Source organism: Cucurbita pepo, chromosome LG03, assembly GCF_002806865.2.
Source record: "Cucurbita pepo subsp. pepo cultivar mu-cu-16 chromosome LG03, ASM280686v2, whole genome shotgun sequence".
NCBI classification, from domain to species: Eukaryota; Viridiplantae; Streptophyta; class Magnoliopsida; order Cucurbitales; family Cucurbitaceae; genus Cucurbita; species Cucurbita pepo.
In genome coordinates this window covers 5035444-5062726 of record NC_036640.1, presented here as the reverse complement: position 1 = coordinate 5062726, position 27283 = coordinate 5035444, and the positions used below count along the sequence as shown (strand labels likewise).

Here is a 27283-nt window from a genome sequence, read left to right as displayed (position 1 = left end):
ATAAATAAGATCAAATTTGATGTAATGGAAAGTAAATTTGTAAACGTTCAAACCCATTTAACAGATATTGTTTGTTTTAACTCGTTCAACCCCACTAAACTTTCTTTTGTTCGATCGACTATGTTCTTTTAAATAGAAGAGAGAAAAATTCGAAGGAGGGAGAAAAGTAAAAAAGTAAAAAGAAAAATAATAATAAATATAAAATTGAGAAGTCTGAGTGTCAAAAGGACAAAACTTCCATATGAATGTTCGCTTTCTCTCCTTGTTTGATGGCGAACTAACAAAGAAAACGATGGTCCCCTTTGTAGTTAGGTTTGTTTCTTCGACCACGTAGATACAAAATTAAAATTTCAAGAATTAAATTGATCAATTGACGATATATATATATATATATATGATATATAAATGAATGCAATTATCTTCGTTGATATGAAACATTTTGAATGATTTCAAAAGCAAACTTGCGAAAGTTTGTGTGTTCTAACGATCACATTTTTATGTTTTGTGTTGTGTGATTTTCATCGTGGTTGATAGGTCCCTTTAGTGACACATAACTCGTAGAGCTACACAACACGTACCTTCAATATTGTCTTAATTTAGTTGGTGGAGATACTAATAATGACTAACCCTTAATTATTTGCCTAATTATGTGACAAATGATCTCACCTTTAATTATGTGAGGCTAATCTAGTGATACTAAAAAGGAGAAACATGCCCTCAAAAGAGTATCTAGTTGATCCCTCCCAAACTCACTGCTAACAGATATTGTCCATTTAGCTCGTTATGTATCTAGTCAAAAAAATTTATTAAAACGTGTTAATTGAGTTTTACTAAGTTAACAATTGAGCACTTGAGATAAGACACCACCTAACATTGATGGGATGTCGTGGCTTCAAGCTCAAGACCACCGAAATTTTCCGACTTAACCAAATTTACTTACTACTTTAGTTATATATAAGTATTTCCACTATATGATATATCAAAATTATTAATAAAGTCTATTTTATTGATTAAATAATAATGTGAATAAATAAATGATAATAGTATTACACAAGGTGGAGTTCCGAAAGATGAAAGTTCATTTATTGTTTCATTAAAGCCAACATGTCTGAGTTGTCTACCTCGTGGGCCCCCCTCGCAGTTGTAATAATTATCAATTTGAAAACAAATTTAAAAAATAAATTGATACTGAACTATGTTTGAATTGGTTCATGTTATATTTTTTATTTTAAAAATAAAAAGTGTATAAATAAAAAAAATCAATAAAACTTATATATCGATATTAGACTTATATTATTGAATTATTTTAATCTTTATTGATTAATTAATTAATTTTTAATAAATTTTCAAAATCAATATAATAAAGCATGAAATTTTTTTAATTTATTTAATATTAATGCTTTAAAATAACCTCAATGTAACTCTATTAACCAATCAGCTAATATATAAAATTTAGTCATCAAATAAATTAATAGAAGTTTCCATTTGCTTAATAATTAGAGTTAATTATAATAATTAATAATGATTGCTATTTTTTTGAGCTCATTAATGGATTTTTTAAAATAAATTAATTTTTGTTAATGGCTTGAAAATATTTAAGATTATCGCAAAGTCCAAAATAATATAATAGAACACCGAACAACGACATGTCGAATTGTGTATGGAAGAAAATTGGGGTGATATTAAATTACTTCGTCTATAGAGCTTTAAACCAATCAATCCATGACATGTGTGTGTGCTTTCACATCCCATTGGCCATTATATTGAACTCAATTCACCATTGCTCCACCACCTCACCTCACCTCACCTTGCTTGCATTGCATGATTTTTCCTTCCTGTTTCTGCTCATACCTCTGTAAGCCACCACTTCCCTTTCCCTCTCTGTTTCTTGCTCTGTTTTTGTGTTTGTTTTGTGCATTTTGGAAGTGGGGTTTTGATACTCAACATGTTACCTCCATTTCCATGGCTGTTGAAGAACAACCTCCATTTTTCATTCACACTCTTCTATTTTATGCTTTTGTGGTGTGTTTGATCTTCTGTTCATATTCGTTATGCACAATGACTCTGTTCATAGTTAGCTTTGTAACCATTGCCATGGGTTTAGAGTTTCTCATCTTAAAAATATGAACTTTTGAAAGGTACCCATTGATCCTAATGAGCTTCTGTTATGGTTCTCTGTTTTTCTTTCAAGACTCCATAAATTTTGAGGCTTTTTGTTTCTCTGAGTCTTCAAGTAGAAGCATTTGGGCATGGTGGTTGGCCCCTCATTAATGTCTGCAGTTAGTAGGTGTCTTACTAGACCTATACAACGTTTTATGTAGAACGTTACCTTTGTAATTAATTTTTCTGAGAAGTCTTCTGTGTTCTTTTGTTTTTTCTCTTTTCCTTTCTATTGAAAGTTTCAATGGAAGTTGGGACATTTTTTGACTTCTGAACTTTGAGACAGAGTTTTCCTTGAGTTCCATTAATGATCAATGCAACAGGTTTTCCAGGAGTTCAAGAATGAAGAGGTTTTCGATCAAGGTCGAGGAAGGAAGGGAAGGCAAAGATGGGAAACCGTCCATTGGACCGGTTTATCGAAATGTTCTTGCGAAAGATGGCTCTCCTTCTCTGTTTGAGGATTTGAACACATCTTGGGATCTTTTCAGGTTATATACAGAGTTCATGTTCTGGCTATGTGTGAAATGAATGGTTTGATGTTATTGCAAGGCTTAGAATGTTAAGAACATGAAATTGGTTTCTTGGATTGTTTTGCAGTGTTTCAGCTGAAAAGTATGCTGGAAGGCAAATGCTCGGATGGCGAAAATTTGTCGAGGGGAAGGTGAATTGAACTCTCGTAATCTATATGAAAAGAAAACATGAAAGAAATGTATATGAACTTGAATGGTTTCGGTATCCAGCCAGGACCTTACATATGGAAAACTTACAAAGAAGTTTATGGTGATGTTCTTAACATTGGTTCTGCACTACGCGCTGTTGGCGCCAAACCGGTAAGCATACTCCTGCAGTTTCAAGAGCATACCATAACTGAGAAACTAAAGAGATGATGATTTTGCACGACAGGGCTCGAGAATCGGGATTTATGGGGAGAACTGTCCTCAATGGATAATAGCAATGGAGGTTCAGCTGAAACCTTCTTCAATTTTGTAGTTGTTTCATTGTATCAGGTAACAAATTCTCTAAATGTTTCGTGTAGGCCTGCAATGCCCACAGTATGATCTGTGTGCCACTCTATGATACCCTTGGTATATTTCATCTCTTTGTAAGTAATAACTTCAAGTTGAACTTCCTGTTGATTCTTAAACTAATAGAGAAGAGGCTAAATGAATTGCAGGACATGAAGCTGTTAACTTCATTATAGACCATGCAGAGATCGATATCGTTTTCGTCCAAGATAAGAAAGCAAAAGAAGTAAGAATAGCTTTCTAGTTAATATAATATGCTTTCACATCTCAATCTAAACCAAAAAAGAGGCACTTACTAGACATGGTTGATATTCAATGTTCATTTTGCAGCTATTAAAGTCTGAAAGGACAAACCCTGAGAGGCTGAAAGGTGAGAATGATGAATATAAGATGGTTTTCTAGCAATCGTTGAACCAATTGACCTATTTCGATTCACTTTCGTAGTTGTTGTCTGCTTTACTTCACTCAAGGAGGAAGATAAGATCTCAGCAGCAGACAATGGGGTGAAACCATACTCATGGGACGAGTTCTTTCGCCTGGTCGGTTTTAAATCTAAATGACGTTTTAGCATCCTTTACTATACGTTGGAGTTGACGCATGAATCTACTTTGTATCAGGGAAAAGAAAATCCTTCTGAGATCACTCCTCCACGACTTCTCGACATTTGCACGATTATGTACACAAGTGGAACTAGTGGAACTCCTAAAGGTGTTGTGTTAACACATGAAACCTTAGTAACGTTTATTAGAGGAGTTGATATCTACATGGAGCAGTTTGAAGACAAGGTAGATAAGTCCCCTTATCAAACTCAGGATTATTGCTGGCTTGCATTTTCTTTTAACTTCCAAAGCTTTTTTCCTTTGTCAACAGATGACAGAGGATGATGTGTATCTATCATTCCTGCCTCTAGCTCATATCCTCGACCGAACGGTCGAGGAATATTTCTTTCGTAAAGGCGCATCTGTTGGCTACTACCATGGGGTATTGTATTTTTCATGGCATCCCCTTTTGAACCAGATTCAGATCTTTGCTTTACAAATTTTCTTTGAAGAGATGATCAGGACAGCTCATTTTTGTTTCTCATTTGTTTTATGAAGGATCTTAATGCAATAAAAGAAGATCTAATGGAGTTAAAGCCGACGCTTATAGTCGGAGTACCTCGAGTTTTTGAGAGGATTCAGGAAGGCACGAAAACACTGCTTGTTATCTGTAATTCTGTTACTATTCATAACTTGTTAACAAGGCAAAATTAAGAAATATATATTTCAGGAATCAAACAAGCTGTACAAGTACTCAATCCAGTGAGAAGAAAGGCTTTTGATTTGCTCTATAGATAGTAAGTCAACCTTGATCTTTCAGTGCCTGTGGTTTGCTTCTTTTCTACAAGATTCTTATAAGATCAAAGATGAATCATATTTATGCTGAACTTGCAGCAAACTTTCATGGATGAATAGAGGATACAAGCAGAAAGAAGCATCCCCTTTGGCAGATTTCTTGGCATTCAGGAAGGTCGAGTCCTACACTCTTAATCTATTACGTCCTCTCAATTTCTAGTTCCTTATCACTCTAAGAATCTATTTGAAATGACTTTTTTTCACCTAAAAAGCTTTTTTTGTTGTGCACTTGAAAAGTCATTTCAAACTACTTACATGTCCATGACTAACTTGATTATCCCCTAACACTAAACTTGTATGAACTCAGGTGAAAGCTAGATTAGGCGGCCGCCTTCGACTAATAATATCTGGGGGTGCAGCCTTAAGCTCAGAAGTGGAAGAGTTTCTGAGGGTCACATGTTGTGCTTTTTTTATCCAAGGATATGGTAAAGATCACTAGCTACAGAAAAACTATAGTTCAGCTTTAGTGGTAGCTTTTAGGCACATTCCTAGTTTAAAGATTCTCCATTCTTCGTTGCAATATGCTTAACGAGTTTCCTCGTCATCATTGTTGCTAATGATTTATATTGCAATGCAACATACTGTTTAAAACTTGTTCAAACATTAAGAACAGCAATGTATGGTAACATTTAGGATTGACTGAAACTTGTGGACCAACAACTATTGGCTTTCCTGATGAAATGTGTATGCTCGGAACCGTTGGGAGCGTTACTCCATTCAATGACCTTCGGTTGGAGGAGGTTCCAGAGATGGGTTACAATCCTCTTGGGGATCGTCCATGTGGTGAAATATGTGTGAGAGGAAAGTCTGTTTTCACTGAATACTACAAAAACCCTGAACTAACCAAAGAGGCAATAAAGGATGGTTGGTTTCACACAGGTGGTTCATCACTTCCCTCTCTTGTTCTTGTCTGATAATTCATTGCTATTTAACTTGTTTCTTCCATTCTTCTACTACTTCAGGAGACATAGGCGAAATCTTACCCAATGGGGTTGTGAAGATCATTGACAGGAAGAAGAATCTCATAAAACTTTCCCAAGGAGAATACATAGCACTCGAATACTTAGAAAATGTCTACACGAATACCCCGATCGTCGAGGATGTAAGTTTCGAATTGTCCTTTTGAGTCTCTTTCTAAAACTAAATTACAATTTGGTGATTTGAGTTTCTTTGATATAATCTTTCCAAAGATATGGATCTATGGGAATAGCTTCAAATCAAGGCTAGTTGCAGTGGTGGTTCTACACGAGGAAAACACCAAGAAATGGGCAAATTCTAATGGCTTTTTGTGTTCTTTCTCTGAGCTTAGTTCTCTTGAACAGCTCAGAAATTATGTTCTCTCTGAGCTCACTTCAACAGCTGAAAGAAACAAGGTATTACGTTTGCTTAAACAAGAAATCTAATCCAATGGCAATTAAGTAGCTATGAAACTATAAATTTTTCTTTCTTCTCACTTAATCAAACTCAACGTCTTTGATTCACATCAGTTGAAACGTTTCGAATACATCAAAGGAGTTGTGTTAGAATCACACCCATTCGACATCGAAAACGATCTGGTGACAGCAACTTTGAAAAAGAAGAGAAACAATCTACTCAAACACTACGAGGTCGGTTGAAAAACTCTGTTTTTTATAGATTGAATTCTCCAAAACTGAGGTCACTTAAAGCTCCCTAATGTTGCAGGTGCAAATCAACGAAGAATATAAAAACTTGGAGGCAAAGAGGTGATGAAGTTGAAGCACAGCTGATCTGTCTGAACTAAAAATCATACATCCAAAACCATTTGGTTGTAGTAACAAAGAAACATCTCTTTCTTTCTTTTTTCTTCTTCTCGCAAATTAAGGACTATGTGGGTTCACTGACAGATGGGAGTATGGTAGTTGAATGATGCTTCAGTAGACCTCATTCTATGGAAGGGTTACAAAATAAGTTCATATATTAAAAAGCTACCATCTTCTTTGGAAAACTTTTGTTTAAGTTCCTAAAAAAATTTAAAGATCATCTTTGATCAAAACTGATTATAGGACCAACGTTTAATATGTTGATGGATATATTTAGAATACTACAAAGACAACAAATTAAAAAATATTTTTAATTAATAATTAAGATGGTACACTTTTTTAATAAATGTCAACATGTCAACAAAAACTCAATATCATGTATAGAACAGCCACACGTTAGCTTGGTGGCCAATAAGAATCAGATAAATAATAAAGGGTTTAGAGGGTTAGGTGGTTGTCTTGTGAGAGTAGTTAAGGAGATCAATGTCTAACTCATAGACATGTAGAAATGTCGATGAAAATGTTAACATGTCAACGGAAATTTAATGTCTTATATATAACCACCTTAGGTTTGACCAAGGGATCAGATAGAATTAGATATATAATAGAGAGCTTAGAGGGTTAGAAGGTTGTCTTGTGAGAGTAGTAAAGGTGAGTTTTGCAACGTTTCTAGCAATTTTACAACTATAAAAGGAGGTTTTTCTTCCACTTCTCTTTACCAAGAACTCGAGCTTTTATTCCATTTAACAAGTTTAATATCCATTTCTTGGGAAATAATGTTGGAAGTATGAGTCACTTTTGAGAGTGCAAGAATATAGTTTTTGTTTCATTAATTTTTTCCATGTATGTGACCGAGTATGAGTCACTTTTGAAGTTCATTTTTTAGTTGAGACCATAATATCTCGACTGAATGAACTACGTTCAAGTTTACAACTTGATTTCAATACTTTGTTCGTCGAACTTTGTATGATTTTAGATATATTTTTCCAGATATCTTCCTAACAATTGGAGAGGTGTCACGTTTACTAGGGTCAAAATAAACATTCTCCTACCATGGAAATCTCAAAAACAAAATGACATTCATTTCCTCAATCTGTAGCACCCTGCTAATCTAACGGTCCATTATAGCAAAGTAAGCTGAAAAAGATCTTTCGAGATTCTTAATCAAGCCTCAGCACCCTTATGTCTATATTTAATCAGTCTTGAACCACGAAGTCCATTAACTAAGTTCTAGGGCGAGCCAATTTGATTATAGCAAAGATATTATGGATCAAATTATGTGAACTCTCTCTGTACAAGAAAAGCCTATCAAAAGAGAATTTAAGGTTTGAGGCCTTGCCATATTTACAGATGCCAACACGATCAGAAGCCTTCAATCAAATTATATGGCATGAAAATTTCAGTCTAAAGGAGATGGCGATAATTTACCAGATTATTGACACTAAACTTCAATGGTTCTTCAACTCTTCCACTGACCTCCCTTCTATGGTAGCAGGGTCAGAAGTTTGATTTCCTGCAAAACTGCATCAGAGATATGGATTTAACATGAATGACACACAAACATAAGAGTTTACTACAATGAACCATGTAGAGATTGAGCTAAACTGACTTGAGAACATGGGATTGAGCTCCATTAACGTTAGGGGAAGATTGAGGCAAATTCTGAACAATCAAGCTTGCGCTTCCACCACCGGAAGCCACAGGAGACTCCGATACCCTTACACTGCCTATAGCACTCATTCCTGCAAGGAGATTTTTACAAACATGAGAATACATTAGATGCTTCAGAACTATCCTCCTGTTGGCACAATGTGAATTTGAGAGCTTTTAGCAATTATAGTAAATTTGAAGGTGAAAGGGTATCTCAAACTCTCCTTGGTTGGTTCTGTACAAGGTTTTTACTATCAATGCATTGTTCCTAATAGCCATGCCAAACAAGGAAAAAGAAGTACAGTCACGGACGTATCGAAAAGTTGGAGAAAAATATAATTTGAACTACCCCATACCTTGAAAGATAATGATTACAAAGAAAAGCAATGTGATAAATAAGGCAGGTAAGCTGCTGTTGGATGAAGATGTTTTCTCTGCTTTCATCTTCTTCAAAGCTTTTATTCGCTCAACTGTGGCACGTTTTTTCACTGCCAACTCGGCGATCTCTTTAACAAATATCCTGTCAGCAGCATCCAACGACGGACCCCGTGGGGGTCGTGGTGGCTTGTGAACCTTTCCCTTCTTAATCTTCTCTTTCACGTTCTTCTTCTTCTCTACAAGAGCTGCAAATTCTCTTCTCTTTTCTCCCTCTAAACTGCCCATCAACAACTGCACATTCTCATCAACACCTAGCTTAACAAGCTTGGTGGAATCACTACTGGAAGCAAAGCTACCACTTCGATTTATAGATCCATCAGCACACAGAACCCCGCTTCGAAGCCTGCTAAAAGTTTTTCTAGCATGCGTTTTGGATGTTGAGTCAGTTTCACTGCTCAAATCATCTTCGCTAGTATAACCACCACCTTCAAGATCTATTTCAAACTCTCTATCTTCTGTAGCCATATAATCTAAACTGCCCATCTAAAGAAGTTTTACTTTCCATTTCAACAGGGCATTCATTCTACCAGGATCCTGAATCAAAGGGGTCTTCTTTTCTTCTCATCTTCTTAACACTTCTGAGAATCCTTTTATGAAAAATAAACCCAAAACAACTTTAAAACACATTTCTATACACGGAAAATTGTAACCATAAACTTTGAGCATTTTGTTCAGTTCATTTACTTCCTAAACTTTATAAAATGCCAATGACATCCTTAAACTTCGAATCATACTTCTTCTTTGTCCTCCGATACCATAACAACATTCAAGAATGTTGCTATGACATGGCCATTATCTATTAGTTACTAATCCCATCACACAAACTTAATTAAAACTTAAGTAATAAGCATGTCCAGTCAAATTTACATTGATAGTATTAACCACAATGACTAGATAGAAGCACAAGGAAAAGTACAAATTGAATCAAATAAGGAATCCCCCCTACCCCCACCCCATTTTTTCAGTTCTCTTTCACGAATGACAAATGAAAATCAGAAAATGAATGAAATAAGGAGTGGAGTTCGTTTCTCCACCTGATTTCATTAAAACCAGACAACAGAGCATACAATGAAAACACCGTACTCATCATAATGAAGAACATTTGCAGTAGGAGGAAAAGGGTAGGGGATTCGACCAGTTTTTTCGACAATTATTATTTTACTCTTCAGGAGAGAAAGAAAAACTCACCGACAAACAGTAAATCAATAAGAAGAAGCCAATTCCGGCATTTTCAAGCTAGAGTCCATGAAGGGATCGAACTGGAACATGAACAAACAAGAAAAAGCCGAAAAAGAGATCAGGGGGATTAAAAAACAATAACAATAAAACTGAGGATATGAACCCAGATCGTGAAATGAGAGAGAACCCAGGTCGTGAAATGAGAGAAGAAAATTGAGAGAGATCTCTTTCAGATCTGAAATTGCGGGGCGCGGCGCCTAAAGAGCATTTGTACATTCTAAAAGTGGTTCTTTTATGCCATTTTAAACTATTTAACCCATTTCTCGTCGTCCAACAACGATTCATTAAATACCTTCCTATTTCTCAATTTGAAATATACATATACAAATTTTTTTGAAAGACCAATGGTAATATTACAATTTTTTTTTTTTTTAAATATGAACACTTTTTAATAAATTACTACGTTTAAGAGTTTTACATATATATAATTTAGCCTTCTTTTAAAAAAAAAAAAATTAATTAAAATAGATTTATACCTGCTTAGGAGATGACACCAAAATATTGCCTTTTTTTTTATAGCAATGTCAATCATTTGTTTTTGGAATGAAAAAGGTACCCACGTTGCATTAAATTAAATTTTAATTTTAATTTTAAACATGATGAATAAAACGTGGGTTCTTCACTTTGGTTGTGATGATGAAAACAAATATATTTAATAATAACATGTCATCGATTCAAAATAGTATTTGGCAGCGCCTCTCTCATATACTATGGTGAGAATTAAAAAATATCATCCAATGACCTAAAACCAATAAAAAATCGATGCTTTGCTTATTTTTCTTATCGTATCTCAATCTTGATCTTAATGTTTCCTAAGTAAACATCGAGTTCTTGATCAATTTTCACTATATTGCTTTTGAAAAGTTGGATTCATTCATAAACTCCATTTTCAAAAACCAAAAAGATTAAAAATCAAATGGAACATGGATCTCCGTATCGTGTTTGAATTAAAATTGAGATAAAAATTTAAGCTCTTCCCGAACCCATAAATCCCTTAGATACGACGATACAAATAGATATTATTCTATCATTAAACATATAATTGGGATATGTACTTCCATTGTAATTTTCAATACATTTCTCTCCCCTTCTAAATTTTTTAAAAGAAAAAGAAAATTGGGACTAAAAATAAAATAAATCGACCTATCTAAAAGAGAATCCAACGTATCTTCGTCATGTTTGTCATGGCAGAATATTGATCGTTTGCTCACAACCATAATATTGGGCAATGACAAAGGCAACTGTAATATTTTCCACGGACTTCAATAACATCTTGATCAATATCCTGTTTACCAAATGCTTCAACTTACATCTACTTCTTCCCCTACTTTTCCAGAAACATTCTTCAAATTAACAGTCATATTTCTAAAGATTAAAAACTATCAAACCCATATGCCTTTTTCAAATGAAGAAGAAAGCCAAAATAACACCATACATTAAGGATGAGAGGATTCCTCTTTTCACTACAGCAAAATACATTCATTTTCCAGCCAAGAACATATGTGAATCATGAAGAACCGTGTGCATGGCATGCCTATGGGGTTATGGTTGTGGAATTCTGGAAAAGAATTTACAGTTTCAGAGAAGCATATAAACATAATCTATAGACTGTCCAACATACTGATTTATAAACAGATCAACTAGTAAACGATCCAACGCTCTCAAGCCTGGATAGTCGTGGTAACAAGTTGGTAAACTTAATGACCGAAAAACTATCCTAAGCTTCCATGGCTGTGAATGACTGCTTGAATACAGTCATTCCGCTGCTGCTCGACAACCAGATAGGGAAAACAGTAGAAACAAAAGTATGCCAAGGTGATATTCAAAACTAATTCAAAATCTCAATCATTCATGAGAACACATGAACTTCCAGCTGACCAATAAATCCAAGATGACATTCCATGCCACTGTTTACAACAAGTTCCGAACCAGCCGAACTATCAAGCTTAATGACAAAAACAACTGGAAGTAGGCTGCACGAATGCATACCATTCTTATCTACTCGGTTCAAGATCGTAAGATACATACTTACCTTTCATTAGATGTTCCTCCATGCATTATGCCTACCCAAGATGGATCCAAATCCTGAAAATTTTGGAATGAAATTAAAGCTATTGCTGGCTAAGCGGCCATTTGCTGTAAATTAAAGTTGCACACGGAAGACGTCAAAATAACCTTCTAATGGGCATGGTCTTGAGTCCACGCACGCACTCTATGGAGTAATATGAAATTGGGTATGGAGATTACGTATTGCCAGCCATACGGCCAAACCAAAAAGATAGAGATAACTAAAGCCCTTTTAATTTGGCTGAAGGGTTAGACTACTTACCAACTTACTTCCTGGTTAACAAATTAGTATCGTTTGTAAGCATTCCCGTAATCATCACGCCTCTGACGCTGGAACTCCCCAAAATTACCATGAGGCCTTGAAGGATAATTCTCCATATGATTCTGATACTTGCTCCTTGAATCGAGGGCCGCTAAATTAGCCCCTTCGTAATGGGAATTGACTGATCCACCGTCGTATTCAGAATAGTTATGCTGCTTATAACCAGCAAAACCTGAAGCGGCCATTTGCTGGTGCACTTGTTGCTGACGCCTTTGGGCATCAAGTTGGAGAAACTCATCCCATTGTTTTGCATGTGTGCCCCTCAAATGAGCCAATTTCTTCGTGTAGTTCTCTCTCATCTCCCTTATAGTCTTTTTATAGAACCATAAGTAAAAACCACAAATTTGAAATTAAAATAACGAAATGTAGGAATTTTGTCATGTAAATATATCCAAATGCAACATAGGAAAATAGAAAAATACACCAATTGCCATTCGATGTATGATTGCAGTAACAGGAGATCCATACCTCACGGTGTTTATAATTTTCTTCATCTTCTTCTTTATCTCGAATCTTTCCGAGTTCAGCTGCTTCTCTTTTATATTCCATCTCCAATTCTTCAAGAGACTGGGGAAAAGCTGGATACTCAAACTGACGACTAGATTGCAAATCAGATCCTCTTCTTTCACTATCCCATCCTTCGGTTCTACCATATGCACTCTTGTTCTGATAACTATCATATGAACTAAACGAGCTGCCAGAATAAGGCAGATTAGCTGGAGACTTGGAGTGGCTTGAACGACCTCTAACTCTGTCATTGCCATAAGCTTCAAAATAAATGAAGAGCAATGTTAAAATATATTAATGCTAGCTTATGACGTGGCAAAATCCAAAGTGAACATCATAAAAATATAAAATCATATGAAGAAACCATAGGAGGAAAAATAACCCGGATTCCTGTTCATAAAATTATTTTGTTTTGAAGACAACCTGACCAATTCAGATCCTATCCCTGAAAATTACTTCAGAGTCGCATATATAAGCTTGAACAGAAGAACTTACCTCGTGCTGCAAACAAATATAAGCAAGAAATAACATTGTTAAGGAGATAAAGAGAGAAAATTATTTATACAAATATGGAGAAAACAAAGCTACAAGCTACAACATAGAATTACCAGCTTTCTATTGATGTCTTTAACATATCCTATGCTTTTCCTACCTTGAACCGAGCCCCTTGAATATTTCTGCAGATCATCACGAACACGATTTTCAACAACCTTCTCCTGTCTGCTATACCTGGGTTGAAATTGTGATGCATTTGTAGGACCAGAATGTGATCCATGGACATCAGAGCGTTGTGACCTTGAACCAACTGGGCTTCGCTCAGGTGACCTGGATCTACTCACATGAGAACTAGAACCCTTTTGATCGCCTTCCTCCTTTATTACCTTGTGGACAGCATCCACTCCCTTTTTCAAAATTAACCTGTCCTTGCCACTAACAATTATGAATTTCTCATCCATCTTGATCTTACAACCATTATCCTTTTCAATTTTCTGTACTACTCTATCAGTGAAAAGTGCTCTCACATGTTTATCCCTGGCTGGTACCCTTTCAAAAAAATCTTGAGATTTACGATTTGATCCCAAGGTAGAAGGGCATCCCTATACATAAACAAAAATTGCAAAGTACCATTAGTTAAAACAATGATAACCCACTTGAATTCTCCTTTTATGCGAAGAAAGAGTTGTGATTTTAAAGAAAATAAATAAGTTCCAGTAGGTCTAGTTCTCGTAAGAAAATTATCCTTCAATTAAAACAAGTCATGAAGCACCAAATACTCTCATTGCCTCCCCCTTGCACGCAAGCAATCACACACACATCACACACGTCTATATGTGAGTGCATGAGAGAGAGAGAGAGAGAGAGAGAGAGAGAGATAACTTTCAACTATTAGACAATGCTTGTAGAGATTTTATTGTATGTACTCTCTCTTTCCCCCTCCCTACTCTCTCTCTCTCTCATCCTTGCTCCATGTACGTCTGTATGAATACATTTGATGGAGAACCATGCTTCATCAAAGATATGATTCTATACCTAATCACTATATTTTAGACATTCTCACCAATCATCTGGTGAATATGTTCTAGAATCTTTTTTTTTCCGAAGTAACATCATTGGTGTGACTACAAGTGAAACCTTTTTATTACTTGGCCTCCATGATCGACTCCCAATTCAAAATTTTGAATGGAGCTTTTTGCAATTTTGCGCAAACAGCATCAATAGAATGGTATATCAAGTGGTATTTGGGTGTGCAGCTTAAAAACCATGAAGCCACTTGGGCCTTCATAGTTGTGAGTCAGCTACGTGCTCCATTCTGCCTCAAGATAAGGTGAAGGTTGGTTTGGTGGATAACAGGGAAGTTGTATGATCATTCAAGAGTTCATACACAAGAAGTTCAGTCAGTTATGAAGGAATGGAAGAGATCCGGTAGGAGAACAAAATATAAAGAGTAGTGGGCCAAGGAGAGCAAGTCTCTCGACTTCCTAGGGATTAAATAGCTAGCAATTGAATAAACTTCTCACGTTCAAGTTCCAGATCCTTACATGTAGCGTGGCCCACAGAAAAAACATATTATATATAGACTTGAAAGAAGACTACAAATAGAACAAAATAAAAGTACAAAAATGAGCTTTAAAATGTTTTAATATGCTAGAAGGAATTTCAGTTGTTTCATAGAATGCTAAAAGGTCAATCATACAAACATAACCTCCCCCTCAAAATGATTTATCCCTGTGTTCCAAAATGAGTTCAAAAACAGCCTGATATACAAGTGAGATTAAAAAACAGAGCTCCTCTCTAGTTGTGAAAAATCTATGTGCAATAACTTAACGAGATCAATAAAGTGTTTATAGTACCCATTATACCTGAGTAAAATGGCCTGATTCTCCACATATTTTGCAGATCATTTCTTCCTCTTTTCTCTTCTTCCAATTCCTCTCTGTAGCCTTTGACTTGGCCTCCCAAACCTTCGCTTCTCGACTGGTAAAATCAGTTGGCACAGCATTGGGATCACGAGGTTCATCCTCCTCATCTGAACCTGCATGAGACCTTTTGTTTGTACTCATCTTCTCTTGTGCAGGGACAGAGGTCGATCGTGGAGGGCCAGTGTACTCCTTGTAGAGTTCACTAAAGTCATCATCCGCATCTGCATCTGGTGAATTCGCCATCAAAAGAAGAGCAAATTCAGTCGAGCACCTGCATTTTATCACCAAAAACCCGTAACCACCACTAATCAATGTCCAGAAAAATGTCAACCGGCAAGTTAGGCGTACCAGAGTGAGAAAAAAATACCCATCTCCCATTTCAGACTAAGAACTCTTGAATTGGGAAAAGACAATAGAATAAACAGCTAGTATTAGATAGGGAGGAAGGAAAATGTGTTATACTTGCGAGAAGTTCAAAAAAACTGTCTAATGATAATGAAGAGACATTCATAACCCTCGTCAGTTGTATTAGATGCACGTAAAACCTAACAGTACCATTGTCGGAGAGAAGGAAATAAACCAGAAGAAGAAAATCTCACTGGGTATCCCATCAGACAGTTACCCATATCCTAATTCTAACATTTAGGTTCAGATATAGGTTAATAACTAACTCGCAATAACTTGGGCAATGTTTTCATTTCCACTCGCAACTCACAATCCAACGCCACAACTCCCTTTGGCCGGAAGAAGGCGAGAGAGAATGTGGAACGCATCATCGCCGGAGTAAAACATTGAACACTTAAATTAGTAAATAACATCAGGACAAAGACGCAATGTCGCAGCATCAAATATCAAAGCATAAATTTAGAGTCAGCTACTACGAATAACGAACTTGAGATTGAAGCAAAACTGAAAACATGTAAAGAACAACGCGGGGACGAAGAGAAAGGTTTGTCGGAGAGAGATAAAGAGACCAATAGAGATCGGAAAGAAAAAACCAGGGCAACATAGAAGGGGAGGAGAAGAGAAGGGCTAATTAGAGAGAAATTGTTGCTGAGGGCAACAAATATTCCGGTAGACGTGAAGGAGGAGCGGAAATCGGAAGAGGGAAAGAAAAACAACGAAGAGAAAAGCGAAAGAAAGCAATATACCTGAAGACCGGAATGTACAAGACGAAATAGACGAAGGGGAATGATAAATACCTCGTCGCCGGAGTGAAGAAGCTGCCGGAGGAGAGGGAGGGGGTCCGTGTTATATGGCTCGAACTACCGCGGAATAAAACCAGTGATTTCGATAGGGTTTGAACGGTTTGATGATATTGATTAAATTACCTATACGCCCCTGTGATTTGGCGTATTGACATTTGACTCCTCGTACGGGAAGTTTCTAGAAGGTTATGAGGAAAGTTCATGTACTACTAAACTCAGCCGCTGGGTGTAATTTTAAAATTACCTAATAATATGATTTTAATTACTCAAAACTAATTTAATATCTAATATTACACTTTCAATCTTGACCGTCAAAATTAATCTATAATTATTTTGAAACATGTTTGTTATTTACAAAAATTAAAAAAATGTGTACCGGTGACTTGGAAATTAAAGGTCAAGATGGATAAGGGTATTTTCCGGATGATCTTATGCGGAAACCCGCACCGAAGTTTTCGTGGTCATCTCTCTGTCATCTCCCATCGTTTGTCTTCGTCTTCCACGTTCAATCGCCTCATCATTTTCAGGCCTCGACTAAATTTTTGCTGTTCGGTTCCAATTCTTGAAAACTGGAGAGCCACCGCCCGCACCGTCATGGCCCTCCGACGACCACTGCCCCAATTTCAACCACCAGTTTGATCCTTATGTTCAATACCCCAATCACCATCCGGACCCCTTTTTGGCCAGCCTAATTATCCCCCACAGTACTCGCACCATCCGCCACCACCGCCGCAGCACCAGCCTCCGTTCCAGCACCCGCCACCGCACCAGCAGAATAACTGGAACCATCCGGAGTTCCACAATCATCCCCCGGATTATCGTCCTCAGACGCACTTTAACGGCGAGATGAGTGAGGGGTTTGGAAACGGCGGTTTGAGGCCGAATTGTGGGAATCAGAATGCAAATTTGGGGCGTAAAAGGCCTAGAATCCATTCCGACAGAACGGTTCCTGCAGGTATTAAATGTTTGGTGAAACATGAAACGTCGAAAATAGCTTCTTTGGTTTTTTACAGTAATATAGAACGTGGAATGTATCTTGCACTTCTAATCCTAATTGAGCTAATTACCTGTCGTAGCTGAGCTTAAAATTCCCAGCTCAACCATGAACTGAACTTAAAGATTTCTCTTATAGATTGTAGAAAATGTAGCTCACATTGTTTTCGTTATTGGGCTTTTTTCAATTTAGAAGTTTTTCTTTGGCACTCTTAATTCATCAAAAGCTACTTTCAGCCAATTATCTTTCTTCAAGAATTCCAAGATTTTAAAGCAATAAGTCGAGATCTACTCTAAGAACATCAGAATACTCATTCTATTGTCCATCATTTAACATAAGGCACAGGGAAACTTTTTAGTTCATCAACTATCTGATATTGCTTTTCTTTGGAGCAATTTGTTTAGAAGGAATGTCATTGAGATATATATATTTCAGATCATGCTGAGGCTAGTGGCCTCGTGAAATTGTATGTTGCACAAGTTCCCTGAACAGGAACCGAAGAAGCTGTAAGTTTTAATTTCCACGGTTTGCCAATTCATATAACTTTGTAGGCAAGTAGTTCTTTGGGAAGGAAGATTGATGATCTTATCTCTTGTCATTGATCATAACTGAAAAATATTAAAAAATTTGTTTCAGATTCGTCCTTTGTTTGAAGTCCATGGAGATATTGTCGAGATCAACTGGTCAACAGAAAGGTCTTTTGTTCGTTTTAAATTTAATTCCATTTAATCCTTCTGCCGTTTAACGGGTTGATTAGAGTATCTATATGCTCACTTCTGATTTTCATACTTTTGGCGTACAATTATGTGGAATTGTCATGTTTTGGTTTGTTTACAATACTTTTGCACGGAGTGTTAGCGAAAACTGAGTCTGGTGACGACCTTGCCTTTTGGAAATGAGGAAGCACGACACTCTGGATAACACAATATATCCTGACAAGTACTTCGAGTTGAATCCAAAGTGAAGCTTCCCCTTGTCAATGCAAACTCTAATTTATTGGATCACTGTTATCTTATTCCTCCTTGATTTCTGAGAAACACTTATTAATTCTTGTTTATTTATTTATTTATGTTTAAGTTGACTTTATCACGCTTCTTGGATATCATCTTTAATCGAAGTTCTATGTCTGAAATGTCAGTTCTAAAAAACAGCTTCGGTATATATGAATAATCTTTTATTGTTAAGATCCAAATGGATTCTGGTTACTGCATCTGGCTTTATGCTGTCGTTCATAAAAATAACATTAAAGCAGATCTATGATTTCCTCTTCAGGTAGTTGCTTTGTGAATTACGCTACCTCGGTTGAAGCAGACAGGGCAATCAGTGCTTTGGACAATCAGTATACTTTTCCTGGAGTGAGTTATTGTTTATAGCCGATTGACGAACATATTATATGGAACACTTTTGATCTTATTTTGAAAGTACGTTTCCGATCAAAATAAATCAATAAATGACTAGTGAGTCACTTTTGCTTTTTCTTATAATATGTAGGTAACTCAATTGATGTCATAATAACTTTTCTTATTATTCTTTTTATAACAGGAACTGACACCTATGAATGTGAAATATGCTGATAGTGAAAGAGACCGCCTTGGTAAGTTTCTGGCATTTCTGACTTCCCGTTGCATCACTTCGACGTATTTCTTCTTTATCTGTGCTGTATTATTTGCGTCTTAGCAAGGCTACACTTTGCAAAGCAGTAGTTGAGCATTGTTGTCTACTTCGTTCTTGCATTCTATGTTTTGAGCATTGCATGACCAAGGTGCATATGATTCTGATTGCTTCCCATAAGAGGGAACCCCTTAATCAATTACCTCATCACTTGGCTCTTTTCAATATTTTTATTTTTATGTTTTATGTAGGGAACCCCTTAATAATTCAATTATCTCATCACCAACTCTCCTGAACCTTGTATGCTTCCCCTCCCCCGAGTCCGCTACCTCTCAACTTGAATGTTCATTTCTTTAAGGGTGGTGAACCAAAATGAGTAGTTCTATCAATGTCTTGATGCTATGCTCTAGCCTGCTGCCGATGATATCATCTGTTTCCCCGTATGAAAGTGACAAACCCTCTAGATGGATATCTCTTGCACTGCTGCGACGTGAGCTAACAATAATTAGTTTTTTATATCATGGCGTTAGGCGTTTATGTTTCATAAATGTGTCGAACAAACATTTTGACCATACATACGTTTGCATGATATACAGATATAATATAGGTTATTTGGCATGATAACTATTGTTTTATGTTTTTTGGTCTTGTTGGCTGTGTCAATATTCAATCGTTAAACATCTCTCTCTCTCTCAACAGAGGCAACAACATTTCAGACAGTCCGAGATTTGGTCATCCTCCTCAACCGTTTAGGTATATCGTGTACTCGGTTCCTTTTGTCTAATTTGATAACATAAATTGTTTTCTTGTTGTTTTAACCTTTTCTAGACCTGAGCCCCTCCTCTTGGTCCTCCTGCTGGAGGATGTTTTCCTAATAATTCATATCCTGGACAACAAAATTCTACAATCTTAGGATCACCAAGGAATGCTTCCCAAGAGGCATCCCATGCCCCTTTGGCTCCCAATGCTGTACAGAGACCACCCCCCAAATACAAGAACCTTCATCATCTTTGGTCAAATTTCATCTCAACCAATGCAAGCAACACAGCAAGCTTGTCAGCCTCCAATGTAGACTGATTTTTCTAAGATGCAGAATCAGGAGCGTTGTCAACAGCCCTAGCAGGATTCACATCTGCAGCAGAATTTACAGGTTCATGAGAATACGGTACGAAGGTGATCTGAATTATAAAATCCTTGTAGTTACATTGAAGTAAAAGATTATGACATGATTGACATCCTAAAAGGTTGAAACTTGACTGTGCGGAAAATTACTGAAGAGGTCATTAATGTCATATTGTCATGGTAACTTGTGTTTGTTCTCATTTATGTCCTTGTGCAGCCTCCTAGTGCACGTGGCGTTCAAACCTCTAGTGGTACTCCCAAATCACCTCGGAGGCGTCCAAGCTCTCGGGTAGAAGTTCCTTTGGAGTGTGATTGGAGTGAACACAGCTGCCCAGACGGTTTCAAATACTATTATAACTGTATCACCTAACCTATGAAAGTTTGGTAAGCTTTATGTCTTCATCCATCCGCCTTTCCACGGTTGTTTCCTATTTTGTGGTGCAATTTATGATAGATACCTTTGAAAATTGGTCCTTAGTGGGAGAAACCAGAGGAGTTTACCTTGTTTGAGCAACAATTGAGGCAGGAAAAGCTTAAAAAATCGAACCATCAGCTTCATTCTTCATTAGCAGGTCTCTCATCTCCAGAAGTGCTGCCTCAGCCAAATCTCGAGTCAAAAACTTGAAGTCCAATCTTCCTCAGCTGTACGAGTTAGAATTCATTCATACATATACATTTACATACATACATTTGCCCTTGCATTCACTATAACTGTTCCAGCTATATTTTGTCATGTCCAAAATCACTCTGAAATAGGATTTTAATCATTCAAAATCAGTTTTGATGGCATGAAAATCGTATTTTAAAGTTTAAAATCAAGCATCAAATTGATTGGATTGATTAAAAACATGATTCGAAGTGCAAATCACTCTCGAACGTGCAAATGACTTAGTTTGAGAATCCAATTTCTGCTCTCTCTAATTCTTTAATATACTCAATTTCTGCAGGAGTTGGATTGTATGCGACTTCAATCCAAAGAAAGTCCTGTTGTTATTCCAGCCTGTGCTTAACAATGTTGTCCAAGTTATTAGGAAGGTTATTTAAGAGAGTTCATCATGTTGGCAACTAACATTAATCCTTTAATGTCTAGCAATTACAATGTGAATTAGGATGGTAACGAAGACTACATGTTAGCTGCTCGGCTCGCAACTTAGACATTTGGATTGCTCGTGTAAAGCTGGTGTTCCATGTAGTCTATCAACTATCTATCCTGCAAACTCTTGGTGCAGTATATGGACCACCAAAAAATGTTTTGTTCCCCTCTCCAACCGATGTGGGATCTCACATGTACGAGATTAAAGGACATTGTAAATTTAGTGTACTTGAGATATACGTCGAACTTCTGTTGATATAGTTGAGAGTATTCATTTGTAATCCGTTAAGCTCTGTATTTGAGGTCAACTTGATCTGTATATATCTTTTTATTAAGACGTTTTCAAATTGGTTAATCATAGTTTAGTGGTCTGCAGGTGCCTACAACAGTAGACGGACAATTGGGTACGGAGGTTGGTTCCCATCAACTGTTATGGAGTAATTTGTAATAAGTATTTAATTCCTGCTTCTTTTTTTTTTCTTTTTTTTTTTTGTAAAAATATTTTAAAGTCGTTTAATTATGGAATGCATATATGTAGTACATTCATTTAATGTATATAATATAATTTCTACAAAAAAAAAATGTAGAATAGTGAATTTATTGCCACGATTGATTGAGATTTAATTCTTGGTTGCTTCAATTTCTGTTGTAAAAATTTTTTTTAAAAAAAGATGAAAGGTTAGGATTAAGTTTTGAAGTTTGTTTGGGCCCCCTCCATCTCAGGCTAAATTTATGGAGTTTTGATGGGCAGTAAAAGTACAGCAGAGACTGTGAAAATAATATTTACCCTTTTTGCATTGCATGGAAATGTACCAAATCCCAAAGTTTTCACTCTCAAACATCATACTTGAGGTTAAAACTTTCATACATTTGGTGCAATATGTAACAGGTCAAAGCAGACAACGCTGACATCAAGCGGTGTATCACAAGGAGTAGCGGCTAAAAGTGAAATGTTATCTAAGGCAGCTTCAAGCTTCCATCTTGAATAAAGGATGACAACAAAAGTTAAAACTTTACCTCCATTTTTGTGATGAAACGCAATAATATTCTCTGCTTTGCTAATGAGAGACTTAGTTGGACACCAACAAAAATTGAACCTCAAAATGATTAATGGGGTTTTTGTTTTTGTTGTTCTAACATCTTTTCTATGAACAACACAACTCACTACCTTCCTTACCTAAAATTCAAGCTAAACACCACTTTTTGAACTTCAACTAATATTATTATATATTGAATATTCACTCCTGTTTGAGCATGTGGGCAGGAATCACATCTTGAAGCAGCCCGTGATCTACCAGAAATGTAGCATTTGGGTTGCACAACCGTTTCTGCTGCAGCATTCCGGCCGCCGCCTTCCTTGCTCCTATGAGGTTGTTTATGGTGTAATTCGCTTCTAAATGCTGGGAATTCAAGAACGCCGGGTTTTGCGTGTACTCATCACACATCGCTCCAATAATGTCGCCATCTGATTGGAATTTAAAAATTAAAAAAAAAAAAAATTAATTAATTAATTCTTCAAAAATTTAAAAAAGTCCTTTCCATTTGGTCATGTAAAATATTCCAATTTTTCAGTAACATTATTTATTATATGATCTCACCATCCACCTCTTTTAGGTCTAGGTCTAGCACCGGATCTCACAATCCACTCTTTCCCTTTAGGGCCCAGCATCCTCATGGGCACTCATTCCCTCTCCAATCGACGTGGGACCTCCTACACCCAATCTACCCATTCAGGGTTCAGGGTTCTTACTGGCACACTGCATCGTGTCCACTCCCTTCGGGGCTCAGCCCTTTCGCTGGCACATTGTCCCGTGTCTAGCTTGATATTATTTGTAACGACCCAAGTCCACCACTAACAAATATTATATCCCTGTTGAGGTTTCCCTTTTGGACTTCCTTCCCCTCAAATTTTAAAAACACTTAAAAAAGTAAAAATTTTGAGACCTTTTAATGCTTCGTTGTACTCGATTTGAAATAATTGAAAATTGAAACCAACCATGATTGTTGTTGGTAGGTGGAAGGCAAGGCATGGGTGGAAGATGGATGCAGGGTGGAGTGGATAGCGGGGGTGGAAGAAGGATTGGGGTTGGGTGAGTGTGTTGGCCTTCGTAGGTGGTGACCAGGATGGTTGGATCATTGGAACATCGCTCCACTCTCTTCTTCACATTGCATGTTGGAGTGGTACACCGATAATAGCTCCTAACAACAACATAAATTTATGGATAATTATTCAACAAATATAAATCTATATACATACATACCTTGGAAAAGGGCTGTTCTTCACAGCTTTTTGGCCGTACTTCCTCCATCGATACCCATCTTCTAGATGATCCACTTCACTCTTCGTCATGAATGCAAATCTTCCCTCCTTCTCTCTCTTCTCCTTCTTCTTCTTCTTCACCTTCTTCTTCGATCTTCTCCGCCACCAACCAAATTATTAGGATCGCACCACAACGCACAACACAAACAAATAAAACTAAATTGAATACAGAGAATAAATAAAGTACATTTTCTATAAAATTGAATAAGCTAAAAAAATAGTGAAAAGAGAGAAAAAAAAAAACGAACTTTTTAGTGGGATTTTGTTGTTGTTGTTGTGGGTTGTCGATAACGGCGTCGGTAGAGGCGGAAGAGACGGAGGAGGAACGATTGGGGGTGGCCGGAGGATTCAAAACCTGGGAAGAATTGCCCTTGAATTCATGATTATTAAGACCAAGCATCTCCAGGAAGCCAACAGAACACTTTTCACCATCTGGGAAATCGAAGAATCCGTTTAATCTCATCTTATCTGAAAATGGGAAAATCCCGCCGCCGCCGCCGCCGCTTGTGCTAGGATCCTCCGACTTGATAATCTCTTCCTTCTTCTTCTTCTTCACCTCCTCCATAGCCGAACGCTGCAACCCTTTGTCCAAGTTTTGTTTTTTTTTTTGTTTTTTTTTGTTGGATTTTCACTTCTCTCTCTCTAGAAACTTGCAGTTGAAGAGAGAGAAAAATAGGGTTGAGTTTAAAAGTTTGTCGAATGAAGAGAGAGAATCTCAAAAGGAATTTGTAGGTCATCGGTTCGTACGGACACGACACGAATTTCCTTCCATAATATTTCGTTAAAAAAAAAATTAAAATTAAAATTCTAATTATTTTTTAACTAATTATATGGCCTAAGAAAATTACACATCTGTAACATTAATTCAATAAAACGAACCTTTTTTTTTGTAAAAAGTATTTATTTATATAATAAATAGTAAATTACCTGACCGGGAACCGGCTGATTTGTGAAGTGTGAATACGTTGTTATCATACTCTTTACACGTGCGGATACTACGGCTAAAAGTAGACCTCGCACGTGTATTCCGATGCATAGAATAAATATGGCTCTTTTTGGAAATTGCTGGGGGACAAATTTCTTCCTCTCTCTCTCTCTCTATCCTTTTTCACTTTTGCTTTATGATTTTTTTCTTTTATTTTTTAATTTAATTAATTTCTTTTACAAACCCATTTTTCTTTGCATTCAAATTGTGTTCACACTTCATTTTCCCTTCTTTTCACACTAAATATTTAATATTTTTTTTCCTTTAAAGTATTTCATTTTAAATTAATAAATTAATATTAACTATTTAATATAAAATCAACTATTTTCTTTAGATACAAGTTCGCCATTACAAAATAAATTTTAAATTCTTATAAATAATATTTTTGTTATATTTTTTCCATTTATTCATTATAAAAATAAAAACGGTACCAAATCTATGGACGATAACAACGAAAATTTAAAACCCTAATTACAACAAGATTATCGTATTTATCTAAAACTATGATTCATGTAACCCGAAAAGCATTTGATATTATAGCTCAGCATGATCCATGTCACCCAGTTAAGGTAATGTAAAGAATATATTCCTATATTGACTGAAGCACAGGTAGGAATATATTTGTTTATACATTTATAAATATTATCACATCTATATAATGTATATGATCAATTTAATTATTATAATTCGTAAGCTTTTTTTATTTGACACATGAGTATAATAGCAGTACATGAAATAATCGAGATAAAAAAATAATAATTAATAGTTACTCAATCATAGGAACTACAAAGTTAACTGTCTTTTATTCTTAATTTATTTGACTTTTTTTTTTTAATTTATTGACGTATTATAGATAAAATTAAAAAGATATTAAATATAAAAATTATATTTCTCTCTCTCACTCACTGCTGCGTCATCTTCTTCATCTAAAATTTGGTCTCCTCTTTTCCTCGTAATTTCCTTCTTCCCCATACCTTTTGGTCGGTTATTTATTTATTTATTTATTTATTTTTATTATTTTTATTATTTATTTATTCCTTTTTTTGGGATAATTTTAAATGTGAACAAAAGCAAAAGTTGTGTCCTGTTTGCATTTGAGGTAATGCCTTGTTTTGGTTAAATATTATAATTATAACCTTTTTTTTATATTTATTTTATGCCTTTTTGCATCCACGTCCCTCTTCTTTTTCAATATTAAATCCCATGCTCTCTTTTACTCTTTATAATTTCTACTTTCAACCCTCACAACTTTTGTTATTCTGATTTTGCACCTACAAAATCAAAACAATTATGATATTTAAATTTTTTTTAAAATAATAATAATATTTTTTAAAGAAAAAGATATTGTTTTAATTGAAATAGTAAATAATAATAAAATTAAATTGGAAGATTTGTCATAATTAGCATTTAATTCCGCTCGTGGAATCAAACACCATGTCTAACAACCACATGATCATACGGTGGACCAGTCTCCATCAGATCCGCACATCCACGCTTCACAATTAACAAGAACGCCGTAGATCGCAACACGTGGAGCTCGTGGGTCCCGTAACTTCATCACGTCCGTTGGATTTCTCACGAAATCATTGGCCATCACGAGCCCACGTTCTTGTCAGATCTCGTATTGGACGGCACGTTTTAAGGGAAAACAATCATTTCATTTGCTGAATTTGTGTGAGCCGCCACACCGAATTATTTCTTTATTTTTTACTTTATTATTATTTTTTTATTAAAAAAAATATATTTTACGTAAAAAGTTTAAATTTAAAATAAAAAATAATAATTCGAAGATAAATATTAAACATCTGTATAAAACAAATTTTAAAAAAAATGCATGAAAAGCCACTTTCAATCTTCTAGTAATCATATCCTAATCTTTTTATCATTATATTATATTTCAATAATTCAAATTTGCAAGGTTCACACGCATTCCAATAAAGTGTGTGACAAAATTAATTAATTCACTTAATTTAATTATATGCATATTATTTCTAAGTTATAGTAAAAAATAAATAAATAAAAACTCATTTAAAATATCGTGTACAATGGCCACGTGGCTTCGTTTGGCGCCTCAGAAATTTAAACAAAATAATAATAATAATAATAATAAATATGATTAAATAAATATTTGATGTTGGTATAAGGCCAAAATGCATAGAAAATGAAATTATATATATGGGGAAAAGATTAGATTAGGCAAGCTGTTAGGGAAATATTAAATAATTAAGGTTGTCTTATGTGACACGTCCTCTAGGGATATTGTGACCATATAATAAACGTTATTAATAATAAAAATGAAGATTTCATAATCTTTGAAACATTATAATATGAATCAAATCACGTTAGTGGAAAACTATTTTATTGGGATTTAGGATTAAATTGATTAGGAGGTGGCGGTACGTGTTATTATTATTATTATTATTATTATTATTATTATTATTATTATTATTATTATATAATTTAAAAAAATATGTTATTAATTATTTAAGATTATGTAATTATAAAAAATGCCACTGTTTGACTGACATTGCTTCCGCGATACGTTTGGGAATTTTATTTACTTTTTAATTCTAAAAAAGACAAAAAAAAAAAATTATTATTATTATTTTATTTCATCCTTTCCTGTAATTTTCCCCCAAACAAACAACATCATTTTGTTTCATTTTGGTAATGTTTTGATTTAAAAAAAAAAAAAAGTATATTTTAAAAATGTAATAATTAAATCAAATAGCCTCAAAATTGTCGAAGATAATTTTAAATTTGAAAGGTATGTTTTGAAATAAAAAATTTCAAATTTTAAATTTTAAGAGCATATCGAACGTCGATGCACTTATGCATGTCTACCACCATGAAATATTTGAACGTAAGTGAGTTTAGAAGTGCGCAAATGGGTGATTTGTTTAAGGTATTAATCCCCGTAACCAAACAGAAAGAGATGGGGAAAAAG

The 27283-nt window shown here is 35.5% G+C and overlaps 4 protein-coding genes and 1 long non-coding RNA gene across 12 annotated transcripts; 2 read left to right on the top strand and 3 right to left on the bottom strand.

The window, feature by feature from the left end:
- Window positions 1-1712: 1712 nt before the first annotated feature.
- LOC111790891 (long chain acyl-CoA synthetase 1-like) lies at window positions 1713-6545 on the top strand. The gene is made up of 20 exons (XM_023672004.1): window positions 1713-1855; window positions 2484-2648; window positions 2758-2821; window positions 2901-2990; window positions 3064-3120; window positions 3197-3245; window positions 3335-3411; window positions 3516-3555; window positions 3630-3724; window positions 3803-3970; window positions 4056-4166; window positions 4283-4370; window positions 4455-4521; window positions 4619-4694; window positions 4887-5004; window positions 5213-5458; window positions 5542-5681; window positions 5770-5952; window positions 6067-6186; window positions 6263-6545. The coding sequence occupies exons 1-20, from the start codon at window positions 1728-1730 to the stop codon at window positions 6305-6307; spliced, it is 2127 nt and encodes a 708-aa protein (XP_023527772.1). The 5' UTR covers window positions 1713-1727; the 3' UTR covers window positions 6308-6545.
- A 1034-nt stretch (window positions 6546-7579) lies between these two features.
- Window positions 7580-9920, bottom strand: LOC111790892. The gene is made up of 5 exons (XM_023672005.1): window positions 9815-9920; window positions 9637-9707; window positions 8367-9035; window positions 7970-8102; window positions 7580-7881 (listed from the first exon to the last, which is right to left on the bottom strand). The coding sequence occupies exons 3-5, from the start codon at window positions 8929-8931 to the stop codon at window positions 7809-7811; spliced, it is 771 nt and encodes a 256-aa protein (XP_023527773.1). The 5' UTR covers window positions 8932-9035; window positions 9637-9707; window positions 9815-9920; the 3' UTR covers window positions 7580-7808.
- Window positions 9921-11123: 1203 nt separating this feature from the next.
- LOC111791141 lies at window positions 11124-16303 on the bottom strand. 3 transcript variants are annotated; one of them, XR_002814615.1, is made up of 8 exons: window positions 16206-16303; window positions 14944-15274; window positions 13236-13680; window positions 13079-13084; window positions 12545-12843; window positions 12017-12387; window positions 11863-11911; window positions 11124-11772 (listed from the first exon to the last, which is right to left on the bottom strand). XR_002814615.1 is itself a non-coding variant. In XM_023672370.1 (7 exons), the coding sequence occupies exons 2-6, from the start codon at window positions 15244-15246 to the stop codon at window positions 12040-12042; spliced, it is 1401 nt and encodes a 466-aa protein (XP_023528138.1). In that variant the 5' UTR covers window positions 15247-15274; window positions 16206-16303; the 3' UTR covers window positions 11124-11772; window positions 12017-12039. The 3 variants fall into 3 exon arrangements, 1 of the variants encoding a protein (XP_023528138.1); XR_002814616.1 differs by lacking the exon at window positions 13079-13084; XM_023672370.1 differs by lacking the exon at window positions 11863-11911.
- A 304-nt stretch (window positions 16304-16607) lies between these two features.
- LOC111791458 lies at window positions 16608-21582 on the top strand. Of its 6 annotated transcripts, XR_002814650.1 has the most exons (10): window positions 16609-17166; window positions 17641-17711; window positions 17842-17900; window positions 18478-18560; window positions 18748-18799; window positions 19516-19569; window positions 19645-19981; window positions 20156-20322; window positions 20417-20582; window positions 20886-21582. It is a non-coding gene; the product is annotated as an uncharacterized LOC111791458 (long non-coding RNA). The 6 variants fall into 6 exon arrangements; XR_002814649.1 differs by having other exon boundaries at window positions 16608-17166; window positions 19516-19981; window positions 20417-20588; XR_002814648.1 differs by having other exon boundaries at window positions 16608-17166; window positions 19516-19989.
- A 442-nt stretch (window positions 21583-22024) lies between these two features.
- LOC111791137 (probable WRKY transcription factor 68) lies at window positions 22025-24014 on the bottom strand. Its single transcript, XM_023672359.1, has 4 exons — window positions 23600-24014; window positions 23293-23445; window positions 23028-23230; window positions 22025-22496 (listed from the first exon to the last, which is right to left on the bottom strand). The coding sequence occupies exons 1-4, from the start codon at window positions 23914-23916 to the stop codon at window positions 22270-22272; spliced, it is 900 nt and encodes a 299-aa protein (XP_023528127.1). The 5' UTR covers window positions 23917-24014; the 3' UTR covers window positions 22025-22269.
- Window positions 24015-27283: the final 3269 nt, after the last annotated feature.